General features: G+C 42.3%; 1 protein-coding gene across 1 annotated transcript in view; it reads right to left on the bottom strand.

Annotated features, from left to right (window-relative positions):
* Positions 1-14,532: 14,532 nt before the first annotated feature.
* hagh (hydroxyacylglutathione hydrolase) overlaps positions 14,533-25,725 on the bottom strand; it is a 29,510-nt gene continuing 18,317 nt past the window's right edge. Inside the window, exons 8-9 of the mRNA XM_041206238.1 lie at positions 18,473-18,552; positions 14,533-17,039 (exon numbers count right to left, since the gene is read on the bottom strand). Coding sequence (XP_041062172.1) covers positions 16,940-17,039; positions 18,473-18,552 — 180 coding nt within the window. The 3' untranslated portion in view covers positions 14,533-16,939. The remainder of the gene's footprint in view (positions 17,040-18,472; positions 18,553-25,725) is intronic.

The raw sequence follows: 25,725 nt of genomic DNA, 5'->3' as shown, positions 1-25,725 counted from the left end.
ATGAATATTGGTAGATAGTCTATCACCAGAAATAGAGATAGAGGAGTCAAGAAAGAGAAGGGACCATTCCTTCGTGACGCCCTGATCCACTCCTCTATCACCCCCCAATACCTCATCCCCTTCCACGGCACCTTCCCATGCAATCGCAGAAGGTGCAACACCTGCCCCTTTACCTCCTTCCTCCTCACCATCCACTGCCCCAAACACTCCTTCCAGGTAAAGCAGAGATTTACTTGCATTTCTTTCAATTTCGTACACTATTCACTTATCACAATGCAGTTTCCTCTACACTGGGGAGACTAAATGCAGACTGGGTGACCGCTTTGCAGAACACTCAGTTCACTCAGTTTATAAACATGACCCTGACCTTCCAGTTGCTTGCCATTTCAATTCACCACCTTGCTCTCAAGATCACATTTCTGTCTTTGGCCTGCTACAATGATCCAGTGAAGTCCACCACAAACTGGAGGAACGGCACCTCATTTTCCAATTAGGCACTTTATAGCCTTCTGGACTCAACATTGAGTTCAACAACTTCAGGTGGTGAACTCTGCCCTCCATTTTGAATATTTTTCTTTTTTCCCCTAAGTGCCGGTGTGTATCTTGTCCTCATGGTTTTATTTTCAGACAGTGCTAACCCTTTTCTGGTATTAACACCTACTCTGGACCAAAGCTTTAGTCTTTAGTATTATCATTACCTTGTCTTGTGTTCCATGACATCTTTATCATTTAATCTCTCCTGCCCTCTAACCTATCCCTGACCTTCTATTTTGTCCCACCTGTCCCTCCCCACATTTTTCAATAGTATAAAACCCATCATATTTCTGCCTCTCTCCGGTTCCAAAGAAGAGTCATATTGGATTTGGAACATCAACTCTGTTTCTCTCTCCACAGACGCTGCCTGGCCTGCTGGGATTTTCCAGCATTTTCTATTTTTGTTTCAGATTTCCAGCATCTGCAGTATTTTGTTTTTATTTATATGGAGCAGGTATTTCTTGTCAGCGAGCATGGGCAGGGCCCACTCGCCAACGCATCAGATGATGTAGGGATGCTTCGGACATGTGTCCCAACATCACCCCGCGTCATTTAGACTTTCAGTTCAGCTCGGCTACGCACCCACTGAACTGTCAATGGCCTATTAAAACCATTAAAAAACTAATGAACTTGATTGATGGACCTGCCTGTCCAACCTTAAAGTTGGCGAGCAGGCCAGAAAAAGCATGAAACCTCATCCACGGGCAGGATGAGGTTTCATGAGGGCTTTTAAATGTTTATCAAATGTTTAAATAGAAGTTAAGGAAATGTCCCAACTCATGTGACAGTGTCGCATGAGGGTACATGTCAGGGAATTTTTTTTATTACCTTTCTGTCAACTTTTGAATCGGAGCCAATCTCCCTGAGGCAGCACTTAGCCTCAGGGAGATCTGTGCGCTCTTCTGTGTACATACGCGAAAGAGCGCACTCCCGGCTGAGGGAATCCCCCTCCCGGCTTCCTGGCGGACGTCACACTGGGCGGGCCTTAATTGCTCAGCCCACATAAAATAGCGGTGCCCCTCCACCCCCCCCCCCCTGCCGACAGAGGGGAAAATGCTCCCCATAGGTAACGCTAGCTAAAGCAGGTTGGGTAAAAATCTGGCACTGATGTTCTGCATGGGCTTCTTAGACTTAAGTAGAATGTTGAGATGCAGCTACAGGACAGCTTGTACTTTTCTGGGTTTAATAGGCCTTTGGTCAGTTCTCAACCCAAACTGCTAGAGCTGAGAGCACCTCTCCACTTGGAGAGCAAACCAAAAAGATGCATCCTTTAAAATTTACCATTCCACTGCGTTGTTCTCTAAAGGATTCTGATTGTTTTTAATGTGCAATTTGTGTCAAAGTGGTTTAGCTTCTTAGGTAGAAGAAATGCTAAACCTTGCTCCCTGTCTCATTTTGTAAAAGGCAGCAGACCCAACCTCAGCCAGCACATGGACTTCAAATTAGCAATGGCATTGAAATTGCTGAGAAATCTCTGGGCTTTGCAATATCTTTAGATAAAGGAGACTTCTGTGAAGGAATAACTGGCAGCTGGACTTGACAATTTATCAGTTTTCTCATTGAAAACCTTAAGTCCCACTTGGTCTGCTGAAATTCCAGGAGTGAAGAGTGACCATTTCCTACTTATTGGTATAGATATCTGCCAGTTAGGAAGCAGGAACATCTATGGAAAGATATTTTCTGCCTGAAGGAAGCCACATGGAAGAATCAATACAGACTTGAAATTATGAAGAATTATTCCCATTTTGTCTTCTTTGCTTCTGTTGACTTTTCCAACACTTTCTTACTGCCAATAAAACACCGACTAATTTTCAATTAAAGTTACATTCAAATTTCTCATTCTGAATATTGAAAAAATAAGTTCTGGGAAATATCCAGGTCCCACAGAATCTCAGAATTTGCAGCATATAAGGAGGAATTCGGCCCATCATTTCTGTACTCGGTGGAGTCATACAATCTAATTCTTATTCCCAGCTTTTCCTCCTATCCTTTCATGTTCCTACTTTATAAACACATATCCAATTCCCTTTGAGGTCTCTTATCTGTGGTAAATAATTTCGCAACCCTCTCTGTAACAAAAAAATGTTTATAAATCTCCCTCTTCAGGTGATATTCTCAAGCCTAAACCTTCTTCGCCGATTCCCAAACAGCGGAAACAATCATTCACCATTCACCCTGTCAAAATCTTCCAGAAATGTACAAACCTCTATTAAGTCCTGTCTTAATCTTCCCTGTTCCATTGGAAAAAGCCCTACTTTACCTAACCTTTCTACATAGTTGCAACTGAAACATTGCTTGGTTATTGCATTAGTGAATAAACTGCAATTGTGATAGATTTGGATTTACTATCCTCAAAAAGGGTCATCACATGTGCTGTGCCTTACAAGAAACTGAGTACCCTGTGCTATTATACTCATTCACTCCTGAAGGCATCAGCCCCAATATTTTCCAATGTCTTTAGTAGGGAATTAGTGTGCATTTATGCCAAGTTGACACCATTGTTGATTTAGATGCAGATGGTCTTCCACAGCATTGGTACTCATTAGATTTACCCAGTCTATATGCAGATTGAAGGCACCCATGATCACTGTATTACCCATGCTACATGCTTCTCACACTCTGTGGAAGAGCAAGGTATCTCTGACAACAACTGCTGGATTTTCCTGTTTAACTGTAGGCATGTGTACCACAGAGTTCCTGTCAGATTTGATTTATTATACGGTTAATGGTAAGTGCTGCGAGGTTCCCCACTGTTGACATTGCAAAATCCAGGCCAATAATGTTTAATTCTTTGTACTCTTCCCAAAGTGCCTCTCTCCTAAAGGTCATAGTAACTTTTGCTCTCAATGGTTTGGTACCAGACCAGGCAGTGTAGTCACCCATTACCACTATTAGGATAACAACTTAAGCCTTTTTTAGAAAAATGTCTTCATGTCCTAATAGTTTGGAATCGTTTCTTTCAGATATAAGTAATAAATGATTGATACAATACTTTTCATTTCAAAACATTTTACAAATTACTTTCCTTGACAAAAAAGACAGAAAATGAACCTGTGCAGTCAAAATTATTTGCAAGCGAATGACATTAATATGTTGAAAATGACCTAACAGTTATGTTTGTTTAAATTTTATAGTAGCACTAAATGGTTGTATGAGTAAAGTATTTAAACCATTATGGAGTTTTTGCTTTGGTTGTACATATATTCAATCAAATTAATCATACTTGAATATATTAAAGTGATTTTTAAAAATCTTTTAAATTCCAACCCGGATTGTTTTGTTTAATTGTATCTCATGGCTTTGTTTTGCCCATTTGGGAACCAGAGTCGTGAACTATGGCCTCTCTGGTTACCTCTTCAATCACTAGATACATATAATTGTCTTTAAAGGTGACAATAACTTTTACCAAGTAAATGAACAGATGTGGCACGATGAACTGGAAACTGAACTTATTCATGCTGTGGGGGAGTTTCTGGCTTGAATGTGAAACTTAGTAGCACTTTCTGAATAAGTTTCTTCAATTTAAGAAGTAAGGGTCAGTTCACATTTCCATGAAGGTCATTGTTAAGTTCCTAGATAAAAACTAGGGTATCAAAGATCCATATTAAGTGCATTCCTTCATCCAGAAACTTCAGCTCACTGGTGACTCAGCAGTTAGTCATTTATACATTGCTGCAGGTAACTCCAGCAACCCCATAATCAGTTCAGTTAATAAATCATTTACTATTTTTGTGTACAAAACAAGAAATAGACCTTTCCTATTTTACTAATTTTAAAATGGAGATCCTTGCCTAATAAGGGAAAGTTGAGAGGTTTGGTTAAAACTTAGCTTATTCATCTTTAAGTAAAGTTAACTAAATTAAATTAATAGATGTATTATTGCCTCAGCTCCAGTGTAACCATTGATAACAAATATAATGAGAAGAAAGGTCTATTGTGGTTTACTTTAGATCTGCTTAATCATTGTAAACTGATCACATGTAACTTTGATGCTTAGTGAGTTAACGAAAAGTCCACTGACTTTGAACAGTGCAGGAGATTAAAATCTGGAGAAAGTGGAAATACAAATGCATATTAAATTAAAAATAATTTGATACAGTTAGAGAAATCACAGTATACTGGTCCCACATTAATCTATTTTTATCTAACACTACCTGTAACCATAATAAAGAAATCAAGAGTAAAACTGTGGATCAAGTGCAATTCAGCTTTCTTTTTAAAACTTTCCCAGCAAATTCTAGTGTAATAAGATTTATTGATGGATTAACAATGCACTAGGGCTATCTCAGGAATATCCAATTGTTGCATTATCATGAAGCAGTGTAAGTAATGCCTGAATCCATAGCTTGACCCATTTAAGATGAATAAGCTTAATGTTACCCAAACCTCTCAGCTTTCCCTTATTAGGCAAGGATCTCCATTTTAAAATTAGTATGATAGGAAAGGGCTATTTATTGTTTTATTCACAAAGCATAATAAATGATTATTAACAGAACTGGCTGTGGGGTTGCTGGATTACCTGCAGCAATGTATAATTGACTAACTGCTAAGTAACCAGTGAGCTGAAGTCTCTGGATGAAGGAATGCACTTCATATGGATCTTTGATACCCTGTTTTTTTTTCTAGGGACTCAACAATGTCCTTCATGAAAATGTGAATTGACCCTTACTTCTTAAGTTAAAGGAACTTATTCAGAAAATGCTACTAAATTTCACTTTCAAGCCAGAAACTCCCCGGTGAATGGAAAAGTTCAGTTTCCAGCTCATTGTATCACGTGTTCATTAACTTGATAAAAGTTATTGTCATCCTGGAAGGAAATTATATGTATCTAGTGATTGAAGAGGTAACCAGAGAGGCCGTAGTTAGCGACTCTGACCAGAGAGAAGAATAAGAATCACTGGAGGAGATCCGCTTACTTTGTTCCAGTGAGCTCAGCACTGCCACCTGATTTACAGTCTACAAATTGGCGTAAGGCTAAAGCTTGCTTTGCAGCAACACTAATCCTGTAGTGAGTGCACCGTAAGAACACATAGGTAAAATATACACTCCATGTGTTGGATTTGTTTTTGTCTTCGACCTTTTCCTTTCCCGGAGGCAATACCTTTCCACTGATGCTGTAAAACTCATGGGGATTCTGAGCAGAAAGTCAGCAGGGCTACTTGAACTGTTGGACATTAGGGATGAGAGTCAACTTGGTTACGTCCCCACCTGATGACCTGATTTGCACACTTTCCAGCAGGACATTACTGGACAGTGATTAAAGAGGAGGAACTTTGGCTAAACTTTCCCCCTTCCCTAATTCAGAGGTGCTGAGGCCAATGATAAACGGACAGTTTGTTAACAAAGTGCACAAAGCAGTTTCTAGTCTTCACGTGGAAGAGTTATCAAGCTCTTCTAGTCTCTCTCTGCATAATGTTTTTAAACTGTGCATCATCTTAGTAGTCATTCTCAGAATCCATTCCACTGCCTTTATGTAACTGTTTTGAATAAAACTGACCCAACATTCTACATGTGGTCTCACCTGTATTTAATTGAACATTATGGATAATTTTGTATAATATTTTCAAGGCAGAGGTGGATAGATTCTTGATAAGCAAGGGGGTGATAGGTTATCGGGAGTAGGCGGGAAACAGACTTCAGGTTACTATTAGATCAGCCATGATCTTATTAAATGGTGGAGCAGGCTCAAGGGGCCAAATAGCTTCCTCTTGCTCCTTGCTCATATGTTCGTATAATTTCCATTGACGTAGATTCTACTCATGTCCACTATTTGTCTCAGCAATTGCTGCAATTAAATGAGGCAACATTCTCAGCATCTGGTCAAAAATCACATCAATCATTTTTCCCTGATCTGTCCTATTTAGTGAGACATGATTCAACTGGTCAACAAATCTGCTACAAGCCTAAATCTATAAGCCTGACATTCACCTGCACAATTGTTAATTATCTGAAGACCCATTCATCATGCTCAGAACTTCCAGCTTTCCCACACAATTAGCCACAAAACCTAAACACCATAAATACAAACTCTCATCAGGATCATTTATAAACTGTATGAACAGCTGGGTCCCAAGCACTGATCCTGGAGCACTTCACTGGTCACAGTAGCCCAATTAGAACTATTACTATTGTTAACTACCCCCTGTTTCCTATTATCTAACCAATTTGTTATCCAATTTTCAGCTTCCTCCTTGGTCGTTATGGTCACCTTGTCCATAAACCTCCTGTGAACGGATCAGCAAATGTTTTCTGAATGTCAGGCAAAATAATAAATCATCATTTCCCACCAATTCAATTCCTCATTTGTTAGACATTAACGCTCCTTTATAAATCCATGCCAGATGAATGTATTCTTTTTGTTTTAATAGATGGTCTTGAATTGTTTCTCTTATGATTGACTCCACTATATTGTCCCAATGCAGGTCTCAAAATAACAGACCCATAATTCCTGTAATTGTACTTTTGACCTTTTTTTGGATGAACAAACATTAACTATTTTTTCAATCTCTTGCTACCAACCTATAATGAGTGGTGAAAAATTTCAACCAGCACCCCCTATTATCCTCATTTCTATAAGTACACTTCAATATATTCCAGCTGGTCCTACTTTCTTGTGAATGTACAATGCAAACTGTCTGAGGATGAAAAGTTCATTGCTGATAAGTTGACCTTTATTCATCCAGTTCCAGCACCGATCACTCCCAGATTAAGGACAGCAAACCCTAGATAGGAGGCAAAGCTTCCCCAAATTGTTCTGACAAAGTGTCTCCAAAGAGCAACTCCATTGTGTCAGTAAGATATTTGGATTTCCCAAAGCAGCTATCTTTAAAGTAACCTGAGTGAGATTGAAATTATTGTTACGAACCTGCGCTCATTAAGCACTGCACCAACGCTGATGCACAGAATCTTTACACTGCAGATGGAGGCCATTCAGCCCATCGAGTCTGCACTGGCTGTCTGAAAGAGCATTCTACCTAGTCCCAGTCCCCTGCCTTATTGCCATAACCCTGCACATTATTTCTTTTCAGATAGCAATCCAATTGCCTTTTGAATACCTTGATCGAACCTGCCTCCACTGCCCTCTCAAGAAGTTTGTTCCAAACTCCAAGCACCCTCTGGGTGAAAAGATTTTCCCTCACATCACTATTACTCCTTTTGCCAATTATTTTGAATCTGTGCCCTCTAGTTCTTGATGTTCTCTTGAATGGGAACAGCTTCTCACTATTTAACCTGTCCATACCCCTCAGGATCTTGAATACCTCTATCAAGTCTCCTCTCAGCTGTCTTTTCTCCAAGGAAAAGAGTCCTAAACTCTCCAACCTATCCTCATAGCTACAGTTCTTTATACCTGGAATCATTCTTGTGAATCTCCTCTGTACTTTCTCCAATGCCTCCACATCCTTCCTCAAGCATGGTGCCCAGATGATTTATTTAAGATACGTACATTCTTTCGTCTTTCAGTTTAGGTTCCAGGACCCTGTGCTGTATATTCCAAACCACCGCGCTACCAACTCTTAGTCTGCTGAGAGTTTTGTTCAATTTGTTCAATTGGTACTTTTAGGCTTTTAATATATCTGTTAGTAGATGTTGATAAAATGTTTCCCCTACAATTATTTCTTAATTTTTTTACTACTACTGGGTTGTACTTGAATTCTGATGCATCTCCCATCTCTCCAGTTATTCAATTAGAAATATTTTGGAGACTAAAAATTGTGATGAAATACTTTAGAAAGTACAAGGATCCCATTCAACTCCTCATTTTTTAACATTAATGTGACCTGCTAGACTGAGACCATCTTATTACAACAGTATTAAAGACCAAACTGAGTGTGTCTTTCCCTTTGTGCCATAAAACAATCACAAATTGTAGAATTTACCTTCTGCTTTGAAAGGTTTCCAATGTAATCACTTTAATTTAATGCAATTAAAATTGTCCTTGCTATTCAAGTTGATTACCAAATATATAAACATTGGTGATCACATAAGGTGTGCTTGTAAGTGTTGAATTAAAAATGATTTATTTTTTCAATATGATACAAACTATTTAAGAAAAGGATACCTTAATTGGGATTGTTAGGTGTTTGATAACTAGTATTGCAAAGTAATCATAATCTCACAATTAAAAATCCAACTTTATCATTGGAAATAACAAGAAGCTACTCATTTTAATTAGCAAGAATCAAGGGTCAGGCAGGAAAGTAGAGTTGGGATACAAGAATCAACCATGATCTTATTGTGTGGCTCAAGGATTGTATGGCCTAGACCTGCTCCTTTTCCCTCGATAGCCTCAAAGTGCCAATGCATTTTAAATTTTGACAGGCCAAGAAAGTGACATCTCCATGGGGAGAATTTTTACCTCATCGGGCAGATGCAGTGGGTGGGCCAGGGAGCAGCCACAAAACCAACCACCACCCGTGATCAGGCCAGCCAGCGTGAAATACATGCTGAGCGCGGCCGGAGCAGGGGCGGGACGAGCGTGAGCGGTGAGCGCTAAGTGTGTGCATGCGCGAGGTTGTGCTCAGGGAAAGCTCCCTGAAGGCACAGAGCTGCCTCAAGAAGCTGAAGATTCCTAACGTTAAAAATAAAGATTTCAAAAATAAAGAAAACGTCCCCTCATGTGACTCTGTCACATAAGCAGGGACATGTTAAAAATGAGGTTTACAAATTTTCATTGTTTTTTTAATCACTGTTCGAAACCTCATCCTGGATGAGGTTTCGCAAAAAATGCAAAGGTCGCTTGGCTTATTCGCCCACCCGTCAACCATAAGGTTGGACGGGCAGCAAAAATTTTACTTAGTTAATTGATTAATGGGCTTAACAGCCCGCTTAATTGTCAGCAGGCGTGCTGCCAACTCCCTGTGCTCGCCCGCCAACCGAAATATCGTACGAGTGCGCAATGGTACTGGGACGCTCGTCCGACGTCACCGTGCGGTATTTCATGCTCATGCATGTCGGGTGCGCACCCGCACACCGGGCTGAAAATCCTGCCCCATGTTACCACGAACTAAGGTGTTATCTACACCCTAGCCTGGTTCAATCCCCCTCCCTCCAAGCTCTCCCAAGTTAAACCCATCGAAATCTCAGTGTAATCTCAGTGTCCTGCTTGAATTGTACTTCTGACAGCTTTGCTAAAACCTTCCATTTTCTCCCAATATCATGCAGCTCCTATCCCTATTTCATCTTCAGAATCAATTTCTCCAATTTTCCTCACCTATCTCTCAAACTTTAATTCATCCAGAATTCCATCAACTGCATGATATGCATGTACCTACCACATCTGTCCAACTGGCCTCCATCAGCAACCCATCAGGCAGCTTCAAGATTCCCATCCTTATTGACAAATACCTTAACGTGTTCACTCCAAGCTACTTCTGCAACCTGCTCCAATCCTACACCCAGCTCACACCATTTACTCTTTGAGGGTCTGGATTACTGTGTTCTCACATTTTCCCAGCTTTCCCAAGCATAGCAGAGATGGGTGAGCTTTGAGCTATCATGGCTTTCATTTCTGAAACACTCTTCCTAAAATCATAGAATAGTTCAGCAAAGAAAAAGCATTTGACCCATCAAGTCTGCGTCAGCTCTTTGAAAGAGCAATCCAGTTAGTCCTACATGCCTACTCTTTCCCCATACCCCTTCAAATTTTCTCCAAGTATTTATCCAATTCCCTTTTGAAGGCCAAAATTGAATCTTTATCAACCAATCCATCAAATGGTGCATTCCAAATCCTAATCACTCATCACATAGAAAAATGTTTCTTCATGTTACCTCCTTTTTTTGTCAATCATTTTACAACTGTACCCTCTGGATTCAGCCATTGGAAACAGTTTCTCTTTATTTAGTCTATCCAAATCTCTTATGGTTTTAAACACCTCTATTAAAACCCCTCTTAGCCTTCTCTGCTCTTAAGGAGAACAAGCCAGCTTCTTCAATCTATTCACTCAACTGCCATCCCTCATCCCTGAAACTATTCTAGTAAAACTCTTCTGTACCTTCTCCAATGCCTTCACCTTCTTCCTAAGGTGTAGTGCCTAGAATTAGACACAATACTCCAACTAGGACTGAGCTATTTTTTAATATAGGTTTAGCATATATCCTAGTTTTTGTAATTTACACCTGTATTTATAAAGTATTTATAAAGCCCGGGATCTGTTATGCTTTATTTTAACTTGCCCTACCACCTTCAAAGATTTGTACAGATTAACACCCCCCATTTCTTTCTTCTTGTACTTTTTTAAGATTGTACCATTTAGCTTGCATTGTCTCTCCTCATTTTTCCTACCAAAATGTATCACCTCACACTTTTCTATGTTGAATCTCATCTGCCTTGTGCCCAGCCATCCCACTATCCACTTGAAGTGTATTACTATCTTCCTCACTGTTTACTACACATCCAGGTTTTGTGTCATTTGTAACTCTTGAAATTGCGCCCTGTACTTCTGAGTAAAGTTCCCTTTAAAATGTCATTATTGTGCAGTTAGTTTTTCAAGTGTGTGGAATCTTTAATATTTTTTGTGCATGACTACCATCCTCTTGCCATATTTAATAAGGCCTGTCTGATATCTTGCAGTGTGTTGCAGCTTAATGGGAACATTACTCCTAAATCATTAATGCATATAAATGAACCAATCTACCCAGCCCTTTCTTTCCACTTTTCATCCAGACAACAGCCTTTAAAGGAAAGCACAACACCGTTCAGAGCGATCAACTACTCCTTTGATACCAGTCTCAACCCAAAACATATAACTTACATTATTGTCAATTGCTGTATCTTATTTGCAACATCAGGGATATATAATCACAGCCCAGATCGAGGCTATGGACTCTGTTTCCCCCATCTTTTCAGGAAGAGAGTTTCAGAGACTCACAATCCTGAGTGAAAAAATTTCACCTCATCTTTGTTTTAAATGGGCAACCCCTTATTTTTAAACAATGACCTCTCGCTCAACCACAAGAGGAAACATTCTCTCCACATCTATCCTGTGAAGAGCCCTCAGGATCTTATATGTTTCAATCAAGTCGCCTCTCACTCTTTTAAACTCCAGTGGATACAAGACTAGTTTGTCTAACCTTTCATCATAAGACAACCTGCCCATTCCAGGCATTAGCCTGGTAAACCTTCTCTGAACTGCTTCCAATGCATTTACAGCCTTCCTTAAATAAGATGACCAATACTGTACACATTGCTCCAAATGTGGTCTCACTAGTGCCCTGTACAACTGAAGCGTAACCTCCTTATTTTTGTATTCAATTCCCCTCGCAATAAAAGATAACATTTTATTAGCTTTCCTAATTGCTGTACCTGCTGTACTTGCTGTACCTGCATACTAGCCTTTGCTAGTGCGATTAATGCACTCAGACACCTAGATCCCTCTGCATCTCAGAGCTCTGCAATCTCTCACCATTTAGATAATATGGTTCTGTTTCATTCTTTCTGCCAAAATGGACAACTTCACATTTTCCCATATTATACTCCATTTGCCAGATCTTTGCCCACTCACTTAACCTATCTTTTTTTGAAACAAAAAACAGACAAGGGCTGCATATGTAAAGAAAGTAAGCGAGAGCTAGCTGTCTGCATAAAAAACAACAGCACCTGCCATTCACCCATTCCAAATGGGGTTACCATCGCTAGCTGGACATATTCTTGAAGGTTTCACCACCTGACCCCCTGCCTTCAACTACCCAACCTTAAAAAAAGATATGTAAAAAAAAACCTCCAATATTTTACATAGAATTTACAGAAACAGGTCAATTGATCCAACTGGTCTCTGTCATTGTACATGAATCCCCTCCCAACCCTCTTCACTTCATGTTATCAGCAAGTCTTTCTATTTTATTCTTACTATAACTCCCCCTTAAACGTATGCGTGCTATTCACCGCTATGGCTCCATGTGGTAGCAAGTTCCACATTCTATTCACTCTCTATGAATATTTCTCCTGAATTCCATACTGGATTTCATAGTGACAATCCTTTTCTGATGACCCAGAGTTTTGGATTTCTCTGTAAGCAAAACATTTCCCTATGTCTACCTTATCGACCCATTCAATTGGTCAAGATTTGAAATTGACAGGTAGGATAAGATGATCTAATTCATCACTCCTGCCCCATGCCTTGATAACCAGAGCATCGTGACCAGACATACGAATTAGGAGCAGGAATAGACCACTCGGCCCCTCAGAGCATGCTCCCCCATTTAATAAAATCATGGCTGACCTGATTGTAAGCTCAACTCCGCATTCCGCCTACCCCCTATAATCTTTCACCTCCTTGCTTATCAAAAATCTGTCCACCTCTGCCATAAAAACATTCAAAGACTCTGCTTCCAATTCGTATTGAGGAAGAGAGTTCCATAGACTCACAACCTTCTGAGAAAAAAATCCGCCATATCTCTGCCTTAATTGGGCGACCCCTTATTTTTAAACAGTGACGTCTAGTTCTAGATTCTCCCACAAGAGGAAACATCCTCTCCACATCCACCCTGTCAAGACCCCTCAGGATCTTAAATGTTTCACTCAAGTCGCCTCTCACTCTTTTAAACTCCAGCGGATACAAGTCTAGACTGTCTAACCTTTCCTCATAAGACCGTCCATCTCTGGTATTAGTCTAATAAACCTTCTCTGAACAGCTTCCAATGCATTTACATCCTTCCTTAAATAAGGAGACCAATACAGTACACATTATTCCAGATGTGGTCTCACCAATGCCCTGTATAATTGAAGCATAACCTCCCTCCTTGTGTATTCAATTCCCCTCACAATAAACAGTAACATTCTATTAGCTTTCCTAATTATTTGCTATACCTTTTTTTTGATTCATGCACTAGGACACCCAGATCCCTCTGCATCTCAGAGCTCTGCAATCTCTCACCATTTAGATAAAATGCTTCTTTTTTATTTTTCTCCCCCATCCTCAAAGCCATGTAATCTCCTGAAGGGAGAAAATAGTCATTAAACAACTAATAACAAAAGTGTTCAAAGAAAATTATAAAATCTAAAATGTTTTTGAATGACGTGGTCCTCACAGCAATGCCCAGGTGATGAAGTTTTCATCTCTAGAGATTCTAGGATAATTATGGAGCATGCCAAAAGCCATTGTAGAATAAGAAAACAAATTTAGTTATGACTTTTTATTTACTACTTTACAACCTTAAAATCTCATTGACCCTATTGCCTGTAACAGTGGTTCCCAAATGCACCAAGGTTGGGGATGAGGATGGGGGGGTGGGGGGGCAGAAGGGAGGAAGCCTGGCAGGTTAATATGCTGGGATCTCAGGCCTCGGCCAGGAGAGCAGAGGCCGCCTCAACTAGATGCCCCTTCTCTACCTGGCCTATGCACCCTGCTGCTCCTCCCCATCCCACCAGCTCCTCCCCCGGGTCTTCAGTTCTGGTCCTGCCAAAAGCCCCCTGGAATCACCTTCCATCTGGTTCTTGGTGCTTCTTTGCTGAAATTGGACGCAGTCCCAGTAGCAACCACCGTCCCTGATGGCGCTGCTGGGACCAGAGAGCTGCCAACCAATCAGATGACCGGAAGCTCTCGGAGGTGGGATTTCCCCCTAGTGGGGGCAGAAGGCCCACCTCCAGCTGATTAGCACTCCTTGGAGCAGGGGTGCATTCCCCGCTGATCTTTTTGGTGGTGAGCCTACTCCATAAATCTTTCCCCAGCAGGATATGGATACATTTTGCTGCAGTCAAAATGTTTCTGGAATGATGGATTTATTGATGTGACGACACTTCAAAAATACTTCATTGTTTGTAAAGCTTTTTGATGTGTCTGATATTCGTGAAAGGCGCCATATAAATGTAAGTCTTGCCTTAAAAAATAAACTAGTGTGGAAAATGCACTGGTACAATAGAAGTTACTGTAACTCTTTGTAAAATTGTTTCATGATTCTGTAAATGTAAAATTGACATTCTTCTTCTTCTTATGAAATCCAGTTCATCTTTGAAACAGTGATTTGATTTCAATGTGAAAAAATGAATACCATAGAAAAGCATTTTATTTTCTCGATATATTTTACTAAGTGCAAAATTAACACTTCAATTCCAAGAACGCTGCTAAAAACAAAAGCGCAATCAGCAGGTATACAGTGCACTTGTCAACTGAGAAGCTTACTGGTAAAGAGATTCTACTAGAGGAAGCCAAGAAACAGGGATCAGGACACAAAAGTCATTCTCCCAATTCTAATGTTAACAAAAGAGTTGGAATAATTTTGAAAACATGATGTTGCACAGTCAACATCACATTTTGCAATCACTTTTTGTTTTGATCAATGTCTCATTATTGACTGCCTACACAGGCTTCTATGTTGAGATGGAAGGTTCTGGATTAATAAGCAAGGTATAACATGAACAAATTCAATCATGTTAGCTACAAGTCTGCAGGGAACCAATCTGCAACACACAGCAGTTAATTTTGGTTAAAATCTTAAATCAATGCATCATTCTCTAGTTTAGCCTCAGCTTTTAGATCATATCTTTGAGAGGGATCACTAAATATTTTTATTGTGGCAATCACAATGGGTTCTCGCATTCTTTACTCATCCCTCATGGCCCTTGACTTTACAAAAAGGAATTCCCAAATACACATCCTCTACACAATTGAAGACCTTCAAGGAAGGAGGCGAAGATTAAATGTGATGCGTAACATAACAGAAATTGTTATATCGTTAAGAAAGACACAAGTATATTAGGCTGATCCTAGTGGTGCAACAAAGAGAGGGAAACAAATCTGGTGTTCATGTTCCCAACTTCATGTGGGCTTTTCACAATTGACAGGGTGCAGGCTGTTTAATGTTTTCAGTTTTGATTCTTCTAATGAACAGATTCTTAACTGACAGTAAATCCTACCCTTAAACTAAATCAAAATGTTATACTCATTAAACGACAATGTAACATTTCCCATTTAATACCACCATCAGTCATAACTACATGAAAGGAGAATGATCTAATATTAAAGAGGATTTCACAATTTTCAAAATTCAGAAAATAATAAATGGGATTGTGTGGTGGAAAGTCAAAATGAGAGTCTGATGGAGTAGACACTTCAAGGCAGAAATGATACATATCCAAAAATAGAGTGACCAAATTCAGCCTGAGCCTGCATCTAAATTCAATTGTTGTTAACAGAGTTTTTTTAAACATCACAGACAGAATTTTATGACCCCATGGCGGGTTTGCAGGTGGGAGGCCAGTAAAATTCTGCAGGTGATTTTCCCGCTGCCAACCTGCACACCCGCAACCTCGCTGTAATTTTACGGGCAGTGGGCAAGGCCTAGGGTGCTACATCTGCACTCCACCACTTAATCGGCCACTTAAGGACCATTTCCCATCCACACTGCAATTATTTGGCCACAGGATAGAGGTTGGGGATGAGGGCTTGGGGGGGGGTGGGGGGGAAGGGAGGAAGCCTGGCAGGGTAAACGTGCAGGGATCTCAGGCCCCGCGCAGAAAAGGTGTGAGGGTGGGGGTACCTCCTCCACAGACCCTTTTTGGATCAGAAGCTCCTCAACTAGATAGCCCCTCCCCATCTGGCCTATGCACCTGATACTAAGCACCCCCCCCCCAACCCCCTCCCCGGGGTCTTCGGTTCTAGCCCTTCCAAAAGCTTTCTGGAATCACCTTCTATCTGGTTCTTGGCTCCTCTTCGCTAAAATTGGACTCAGTCCCAGCAGCGGCACCACTCCTGTTGGCACTGCTGGGACCAGAGAGCTGCCAACCAATCAGATGACCAGGAGCTCCTGGAGGTGGGACTTCCTCCCAGAAGGGGGCAGAAGGTCCACCTCCAGCCAATTAGCACTCCTTCGAGCAGGGGTGTGTTTCCCCACTGACCTTTTTTGGTGGTGAGCCTTCTCTATAAATCTTTCCCCAGCAGGATATGGGTACATTTGGCTGCAGTCACTTTCAAAATGTTTCCGTAATGATGGATTTATAATGGATTTGAGTGGGGCAAGCTGCAGTTACATTTCTTTTCCCCCATCTCTGGGAATGGAAATTCTTTGCAAATGCTTGGTGTTCATCACTCAATAATACATGATTGCCAAGTTTAAGTGACAAGTTAATGCTGGGATTTCAAATTGCAACGTTCTGCTTGAATATCAATGCAATTATTTGCTTGGCGCTTGGAAAATGGAAGTGCATTTAAGTGAAGGGGGAATGAAAGAGAGAAATGGAAGAAAGTAGGTCACAATAAGACTAAACCCCCATCCACGGGAAAACTTTTTGACAATCATAAATGATTTGCAACACATGAAAATCTATTTACATTTTACACATTCCACCAGCAAAGCAAATTCAATTTATTTAATGGAACATTCACTACTGAACACATATTTTGCAGCACACTGCCACTCCAGGCACACTAGATGATGCTGTGCTGGAGGTAAGTGTTAATACTTTCCATTGTTAATCCTTTGGTACTTGAAATCGATCTTTTTCTTTTCTGATTGCATCCATTGTAGAAATTGCATCTTTCTGTCCAACATGGTCTTGTACATCCTTCTCCCTGTAAAAAATAAAGTTGCTGTTTAGCACTTATCTGTCCTTCAATCCCAATCATGAAGATGAAGCCTGTGCTCAAATCTCAACCACAAAAATAATTACTTGGGCAAGAGGAAATAAATCTTGAAAGATGCTGTTTAGTATAGCAGAGGAGCTCTTTATTGGAATAGCCTAAAGCTGCAAACAAATTCCAGAGGATTGGATGCATGAAGGGATCAGAATGAATGAAGGAGTGAAACATGATAGAATCCAATGGATTACTTCACTCTAAATAGACTAGTTTGCAAGTTTCTCAGTGTTGGTTACAGAACGGTGTCCCTGAAAGAAGTCTTCATAGTCTTCAGTAGGTTAACAGCAAGCCTTTATAAACTACTTATGACTGTATACATATAGAATATGAAGGTTACGGCTAGGAGCTCTCTCAATGTTTAGGTTTTCACATGCCTCTGCTCAACACCACACTGACATGAGGTCTGGGTCTTGTGCCTTCTTACATACTGTATGGACGGTACTGTACTCAGTCTCACATTGACCTTGTATGGACCACACCCTTATATTATAACTCAGTTTCTCATTCCTCCATGCCCAGAATGTAACTCATCCCTGACTGGCTGGGGAATGAAGGCCTGTAACTGTGCTCTAACCAGCAAGCAGCATAAACTGAAACAAAATATAGACTGATGCTGCCTAGAGAAAACATGAAGGCCCACATAGATCAGCTCATTGGCAATGGAGCCATAAACTGCAACTTTAAATGGTAAATTATCTGGAAATGATCAGGGCCTGGTGTCATTTTACCAAATAGAAAAAAAGGCATGGTAATGGGGTTTGTCGAATTAAAGAAGCAAATCTGGTGCTTAAATTGATATGTCTCAGTGGCCGGTGTTTCCATAGTTAAAAAAAATATAGTCTATACAGGGCCCTTACTAAAAAGCAATTGTAAGGTGCTGTTTTGACCTACTTCAATTGACTTGTATATAATTGACTCGAGTGCTGAAATGAAGATATGCATGTGTCATGTCATGGTTGGCTGACTATTGTTCCTTTCATTTCGGTTTGTTGGGTGCAGGGCCAAGTGTTTGCAAGGACATCCTTAAGAGAGAAGAAAGTGGTAGAAAGTTGCTGAGCACTTTGGAGTTGAATTAGCATTCAACAAAGCCTGGACTATTATAGGGAATGTGTCACTTTCCTTCTCACTTTAGCTTCCCGCTATATCATAGGCAGTTTTTAAACTTTAATTTTGAGATTCCACAAAATGGAAATTATGGTCATTTATGTTGTGGTCATTCATTAACACAATCCATAACACTAATAAAAGGAAATTAATTCAATTTTTTGTGACTGAATCTTTTTCTCTTCCTTCCACGGCAATAAGTCTGAATTCTGAAGAAAGCAATACAAAGGTCTTAGAGAAGATAAACATGGATTTCACTGTACCTCACTCTCATGAAAGGGTTATAACTGAACTCCTCTCCAATAGTGGATGGGATGGTAGGTTTTCCAAGATCATAGTGTTCCTAAAAACAATTACAAAAATGCTGCTAATAGGCTAAGATTTAAATTTACCAAAAATTAGTAATGAGTTATATTATAACCGTTAACCACAAAGAATACATTAGATTCTTAATTTGAGGATCCAACTTAAAAAGAAACTAATAAATCTTGATTTAAATGTTATTTTGGTCTCAAGATCCACAAAACTTAAGGAAACAAATTTCCTCCAAAATATTTAAGCCAGTTCCAAAGAATAGTCATAAAAGACTCAAAACATTGTTTCTCTCTCCACAGATGCTGCCAGACCTGCTGAGGTTTTCCAGGAATTTCTGTTTTTAAGCCAGTCTACTTCCTGCTTGCCTATCCTATGTTAATGGCCAGATGTTTTGAACATGATATTTACCAAGCCTCACTGTCCTTTATGACTTTTCCTAAAGATGACTCCTTCCTGCTGAAATTCAGAAAAGGGGTGGAGACGTAAGCCTCTGAGTCAGAAGGTTGTGGGTTTGAGTTCAATTCCAGAGATTTGAGTACAAAATATAGGCTGACACCCCAGAGCAGTACTGAGGAAGTGCTACACTGTCAGAGATGCCCTCTTTTGCGTGAGGCATCAAATGAAGGCCCCTTCTGCTATTTCAGGTGGATGTAAAAGATCCCACAACCCTATTTTGAAGAAGAGGGAATGCCGATATCATGGTCAATATTTATCCCTCAACCAGGCTGAATAGTACACTCCAAAAACGAGGGCGATTTCCACATCAGCAGACATATTATTGGACATGACGATGTCGGGTGATGTCTGATGTCATCATGCCGATTTCAAATAATATATGGGTGGGCTTGTGCTATGATAATCTTAATTAAAGGTGCAATTAAAGTCATTAACAACCCAATTGACTGTCATAATATGCTTTGAAGGCAATAATATGCCGGAGCGGGTGACACAATCCAAGGGGTGGGGCCTGGTTGGAGAGCTCAAGATGGCGGCATGAACAGCAATGGCAGCCGGAGCTCTCACAATGCAATCGGCCTGGCGGTTGACGACTACTCGAAGTCTTGGCCCAGGTTTCTGGTTAGGCCATGTCCTCTGCAGGGCGTTGGCATCTGGCGGTATTCCGACTGATGAAGAGCAAGCAACTGGGATGGAAAAGATGATCATGCAGGCTATGAAAACTGAGAAGGATCCCTTCAATATGCTTAAGCCTAAGGGGTATGCTGGGACCAAAGACGATCCTCACATTGTACCAATTGTCACCAACAAGAGACTTGTAGGCTGCATTTGTGAAGAGGACAATAGTGCAGCCATCTGGCTCTGGCTTCATGAGGGGGATGCACAGTGCTGTCCCTCCTGTGGGGCTCATTACCAGCTCGTACCCCACCATCATTGAATGTGGACAATACTGGGTACACCCCATTCACTCATCTTCATTTGATGGATCTTGCTTAGTGTTTGTGGTTCGGGACTCAACACATAACACTCCAGGCTGCATGTCACCGTATTCTTACAGAAGTATAAAATATTAAAAATGAAGTTTACATCTAAAAAATAATACACCTTTAGAGTCAGAGTCACGCCATGTGGGGAATCCATTTTATCATGGATAAGCTTGTTAGGATGGGTTTAAAAGCTGCAGCTGAGCACAGAGTCTCAGTTTAGCAGTTAGTACATCAGTAACTGCTGGGAGTGCTCATTTGAATGAGCAGACAAAGCATTCTGATATCATTTGAGCTAGAGGCCTTTTCTCAGTTGTGGAGCACTTTGTTGAGTGCTAGAGTTTGTTCCTGCCCATCACACAGGGCTATAACATATCTGTGGCAGATGGCCATTGTGCTCTTGGTGGGAGACATAACCTCCAGTGAGGACAGGAGGAGGAGGGGGAGGGGGAGGGGGAGGGGGAGGGGGAGGAGGAGGAGGAGGAGGAGGAGGAGGAAAAAGCAGGAGGTCCAGGATGCACTGGTGCATGGAGGGGGCGGAGCTGCACCAGAGCCTGAGGGTCCAGAGCCACTCAGAGACCCTCAGCGGAGGCGCAGACGGTCTTATGCAGCCCCTGGAGTCTACAGGCAGAGATTGAGCTGTATCTGTAATTGTCAGAGAGTAAATGCAGGAGAAGAATCAGGCTATCAAGAGCCATAGTCGCATCCCTGTGACATGCTCACATCTGGGGGAGATCTCTTCCAACTGCGTAAGGGGGCAACGGATGCCGGTGGCTTTGAAGATTACTGTCATGCTCAAATTCTTCATGACAAGATCCTTCCAGGTAGTCTGCAGAGATCTTAGTGGCATCACAACAACTGTTGCACACCACTGCATAAATGTCTTCACTGATGCAATGTTTCAAAGGTCAGGGAATTACATCCCCCTCACACAGGATGTCCAGAGTCAACTGGAAAGAGCACAAAGATTCATGGTGACTGCAGCATTCTCTAGGGTGCAGGGATCTACTGATTGTACTTATGTCACCATAAGGGCTCCTGCTGGCCAGCCCTGCACCTTCAGTAACGGGAAGGGCTTCCACTCGCTGAACATCCAGCTGCTCTGTGATCACCATTGGCGGATCATGCAGGTATAAGCCAGGTACCCGGGCAGCAGCCTCGACTCCTTCGTTCTTCGAAACTCACAGGTGCCAGACCTGTTCAGTGGCCCAGATCCCCTGGATGGATGGCTCACAGGTGACAAGGGGTATCTGTTGAAGAGCTGGCTAATATCGCCTGTGAAGGTGCCCAGAACTGAGGTGGAAAGGAGGTAAATGAGAGTCACAGAAGCACCAGGCCCACAGTGGAGCAAGTCTCCTGAAGATGAGATTCAGATCCCTGGACAAATCTGGAGGAGCACTGCTTATTCCCCGTCAGCTGTGCCCCTGATGGTCGTGGTTTGTTGTGCCCTCCATAACCTCACTATCCAAAAAGGAGATGCTCTGGAGGATGAGGACTCACCAGGTACAGGCCAATCCTTGGAGGGAGAGGGCAAGGATGGGATGAGGGAACATGGCGACGTTCAGATTGAAGGCTCTAGCCTTGATTGCATGGATGGCCATGTTACCAGGGATGCCTTAATATGCCAGAGGCTTCAATAGTGTTCAATGCCACTGCATCAGACATGCTTGGGCGCCATCTAGGCGATCCCTTCCCCATGTGTCATGACTGAGTTCTGTCACCGTAATATCCACACACTATTCATTTCCCTGCATGAACTCATGACTCCTCTTGCCCTCCTTCAACATTATCAAGTTCTCCTTAAACTTCAGATACAAGTGCCACAGCCACAGCACATGATGAAAACATCAGCATGAGGGTATGTTAGATGTACGTTTATTTGCAAGCGTGAAAGGATTATTAATAGCAAACAATAAGCAACACACCGATGTCTCCCTCTTGGTGACTAACGTGGATCTTTTCTAAAGTGTTGACAGGTGCTCTGGTGCACTGGTTCCCCTCTTGCTTGTAGCTGATCTGCCACCTCCCTTGCCCTGGATGTCCTCGGCAGGCATCCTCTGTGTGGCTGTGGCCTTGAGCTGCCCAAAACTTTAGAAGACTCCTGCTGAGATGCATGAGAATCTTCAGTCACCATGACACTGCACGAGGATTGTGTGAATGGCGGGTGGACAGAGGAGATGCCAGCCCATCAGAAGTGCCCCAAGAGATGCTTCCAGATGGCAGCAGCTGGTACTCATCTTCTGCTACTGGGACCTGCTGGTCCTTCCTGCCAACCTGTGAGGACCCAGGAGCTGGGTAGGTGCCCAAGCTCCCAGTTCCCCAGTCGCCCTGGCTCTGGGCCCCTGAGCCCCGGTGTGCAGATCGGAGCGCATATCAGTGATTGCATCTACAATGCGCACAGTTTGCCCCTGCCAATCTGTCTATGAAAGAAGCTTGGCACTCCAAAGAGTGGGTGAGCACAGCCCACATGGCCTGGATGGACACCTCCATAGTCTGGGCCAGAGCAAGAAACCCCTTTGCTATATCCGCCACATCTTCATGGACCTCGTGCTGTACATCCAGCATCTGCCGCCTTATGGGTGACTCCAGAGACTCATCTTCTGACTCATAATTAGTCTCTGGATCACCCCAGACGCTCCTCTGACTGCCTGAGGCCTGCTCCACCCTACTCTCCGGTAGCTGCATGTGCGAATGTGAAGTGCCCTTATCAGTGTGTGTAGTCTCTTTCCGACATGCTGGTCCCTACCGAGGTGCCAGTATCTGTGATGCGCCTGGTGCTGAGAGAGGATGTAATGCTGCATCCTCTGAGAGTTCTACCTCCTCCTTGGAGGGAAGGGGCAGCATGCCTGTGGCAGAGGGTGAACAGAAGAGACTTCTACTGTGACGAAGACACATAAGTAAGGGGGTCAGTAGGCATCAAAGACTTGGCCAAATTAGCACTATTACAAGATGCTCATCAACATTTCTATTGTCCACATGAGTGATGAGACTCTGCAAACACTACGTACATTTGAATGATCATCTGAAGGTTCAGATGAGGAAGCTTGTCAGGGTTCCAATGTCTGAGCTATATTAACCAGCTTCATTGAATAATGCCAATCCTCCACTAAACTTCCACTAGCCTTGACCCCTTTTCTAGCTGACTGACGATTTGCCATCTCACCAGACCCAGGCCTTCATCCAATCTTGCCTTTGCCTAAACTCCTGGAGGACTCTGGGTCCGTGAGCATCAGAACTTCGTCTTTGAAAGGACTCAGAACTTCCAGGTTTGGTGTTCCTCTGCCTGTACAGGTTCTCTCACGGCTGTTGTGGGCTCGCTTCTCCTGAAAATATTTGTAAGAGTGCAGTCATTAACAATTTTAAATAATCTTATAGTATGCCAAAAACCCATTATCACCTCAGTACTGGCCAGCCTGGATGCTAGGCTCATGCGTTATTTGCCGATTCTGCAAACCACCCACCCAACTGGACCAATGCTTGAAATGCGTAATGACATCATTGAAGACAGCTGTGTCCTTGTTGAATCATGCTGCCTTTGAAGAGCAGCCAAATTCACTGCCCTCCTGCATTCATGAGCACACTCTGTAGCATGTTGGGCCAAGACTATACATACTGGGGCCATGGTCACTTGGCCGACATTGTTAGGTCATTTAGCCTTTTCTGGCATTGGGACGAAGTCCTTCTGACCAGCCCAACACTGCTGACCTTCTCAGCCACCGCCTCCCACGCTGCATGTGTCTGGCTCAGCTTCCTCCTCTTGCCTGGAGCTGGAATCAACTTTTCACTTCTGGCAGAGACCACATGTAGGAGGGCTCTGAGTGAGTCCTCGTTGAATCTAGAGGCTGGTTTGGCCCTTCTCCCCCACTTCTCCCCTTACTCCAATGGCACTGACATCTCTGTAACATGTAACAACTGTACAACTGTTCCATGCAAAAAGGTGGGGAACTTGTTCAGCTTAAAAAGAAAGCCACCTCTGAACATTACCAAGGTTTGGAGACAGCAGAACTCCAAATAAAATGCACTCACTTTAGAAGCCTGCAAACTGCTCAATGACAAATTATTCTGCAGAGTTTGAAGCGATCCTGCACTTGCTGGGTCCCTGACAGTGTCCTGTGCCGGGGGCCCTTTAAACTACTGGCCATGACCTCATTCCGGGCCACAGCCAACGACATAAGAGGCTGGACATCCCACCCTACAGCAGTCATTATGCGGGATGAAAGATGAATACAAAAGTAGGGAGGTTATGCTTCAATTATACAGAGCACTAGTGAGACCACATTTGGAATACTGTGTACAGTATTGATCACCTTATTTAAGGAAGGATGTAAATGCACTGGAAGCAGTTCAGAGAAGGTTTACCAGACTAATATGTCTTATGAGGAAAGGTTGGACAGGCTAGGCTTGTATCCACTGGAGTTTAGAAGAGTAAGAGGCGACTTGATTGACACATATAAGTTCCTGAGGGGTCTTGACAGGGTGGATAGGGAGAGGGTGTTTCCTCTTGTGGGAGAACTTAAAACTAGTGGCTAAAAGCAAAACACTGCGGATGCTGGAAATCTGAAACAAAAATTGAAAATGCTGGAAAAACTCAGCGGGTCTAACAGAATCTGTGGAGAGAAAGGCAGAGTTGACGTTTCGAATCTGTATGACTTCTTCAGAGCCCCTTTACCTCCTCCCTCCTCACCGTCCAAGCCCAAACACTCCTTTCAAGTAAAGCAGCACTTCACTTGCACTTCCCTCAGTTTGGTCTACTGCATTCACTGCTCCCAATGCAGTTTCCTCTACATTGGAGAGACCAAATGTAGACTGCGTGGCCGCTTTGCAGAACACCTGTGGTCTGTCCGCAAGCATGACCCAGACCTCCTGTCGCTTGCCATTTCAACACACCACCCTGCTCTCGTGCCCACATGACCATCCTTGGCCTGCTGCAATGTTCCAGTGAAGCCCAACGCAAACTAGAGGAACAGCACCTCATTTTCCGATTAGGCACTTTACAGCCTTCTGGACTTAACATTGAGTTTAACAACTTCAGATCATGAACTCTCTACTCCATCCTCGCCCCTTTTTATCCTCTTTTTTCAATATTCATTTTATTTTTTATCCACTTATTTTTATTTATTTTCTTTTTTATTCATTGTTTTATCCCCACCTTTTATCCTATTTTGATCTTTTTTCCCCACCACCACCACCCACTCCCCAACCCTACCCCCAATAGGGTCATCTGTCACTTGTTCATGTTGCTCTTTCCAGAGAGCTTACCCTTGTCCTCCTATTATCACATTCTGCTTTCTGACCTTAATGCCACCATCAGCACCTCCTTTAGCCAATACCACTACTATTAGCACCCCTTTGTCCTTTTGTTCATGACATCTCTGGTAATCTCTCCTTTGCCTCCACCTACCACTGGCCTTTTATCCAGCTTCACGTGCTCCACCCCCCCTAAAAACGGCATAAATTTCATCACATTTTTACTTCTCTTTAGCTTTGGAGAAGAGTCATATGGATTTTAAATGTTAATTCTGTCTTTCTCGCCACAGATATTGCTAGATTGTAGAACTAGGGGGCCACGGTTTAAAAATAAGGGGTTGCCTATTTAAAACAGGGGTGAATTGTTTCTCTCAGAGGGTTGAATGACTTTGGAGCTCTTTTCTTGGAAAGGTGGTGGAAGCAGAGTCGTTGAATATTTTTAAGGCATAGGTGGATAGATTCTTGGTAAGCAAGGGGGTGATAGCTTATCGGGGGTAGGCAGGATGCAGATTTGA

The sequence above is a fragment of the Carcharodon carcharias genome, chromosome 15 (assembly GCF_017639515.1).
Source record: "Carcharodon carcharias isolate sCarCar2 chromosome 15, sCarCar2.pri, whole genome shotgun sequence".
In the NCBI taxonomy this organism is placed as follows: Eukaryota; Metazoa; Chordata; class Chondrichthyes; order Lamniformes; family Lamnidae; genus Carcharodon; species Carcharodon carcharias.
Note: the sequence above shows the minus strand (reverse complement) of the source record. Positions and strands in the feature narration are given on the sequence as shown.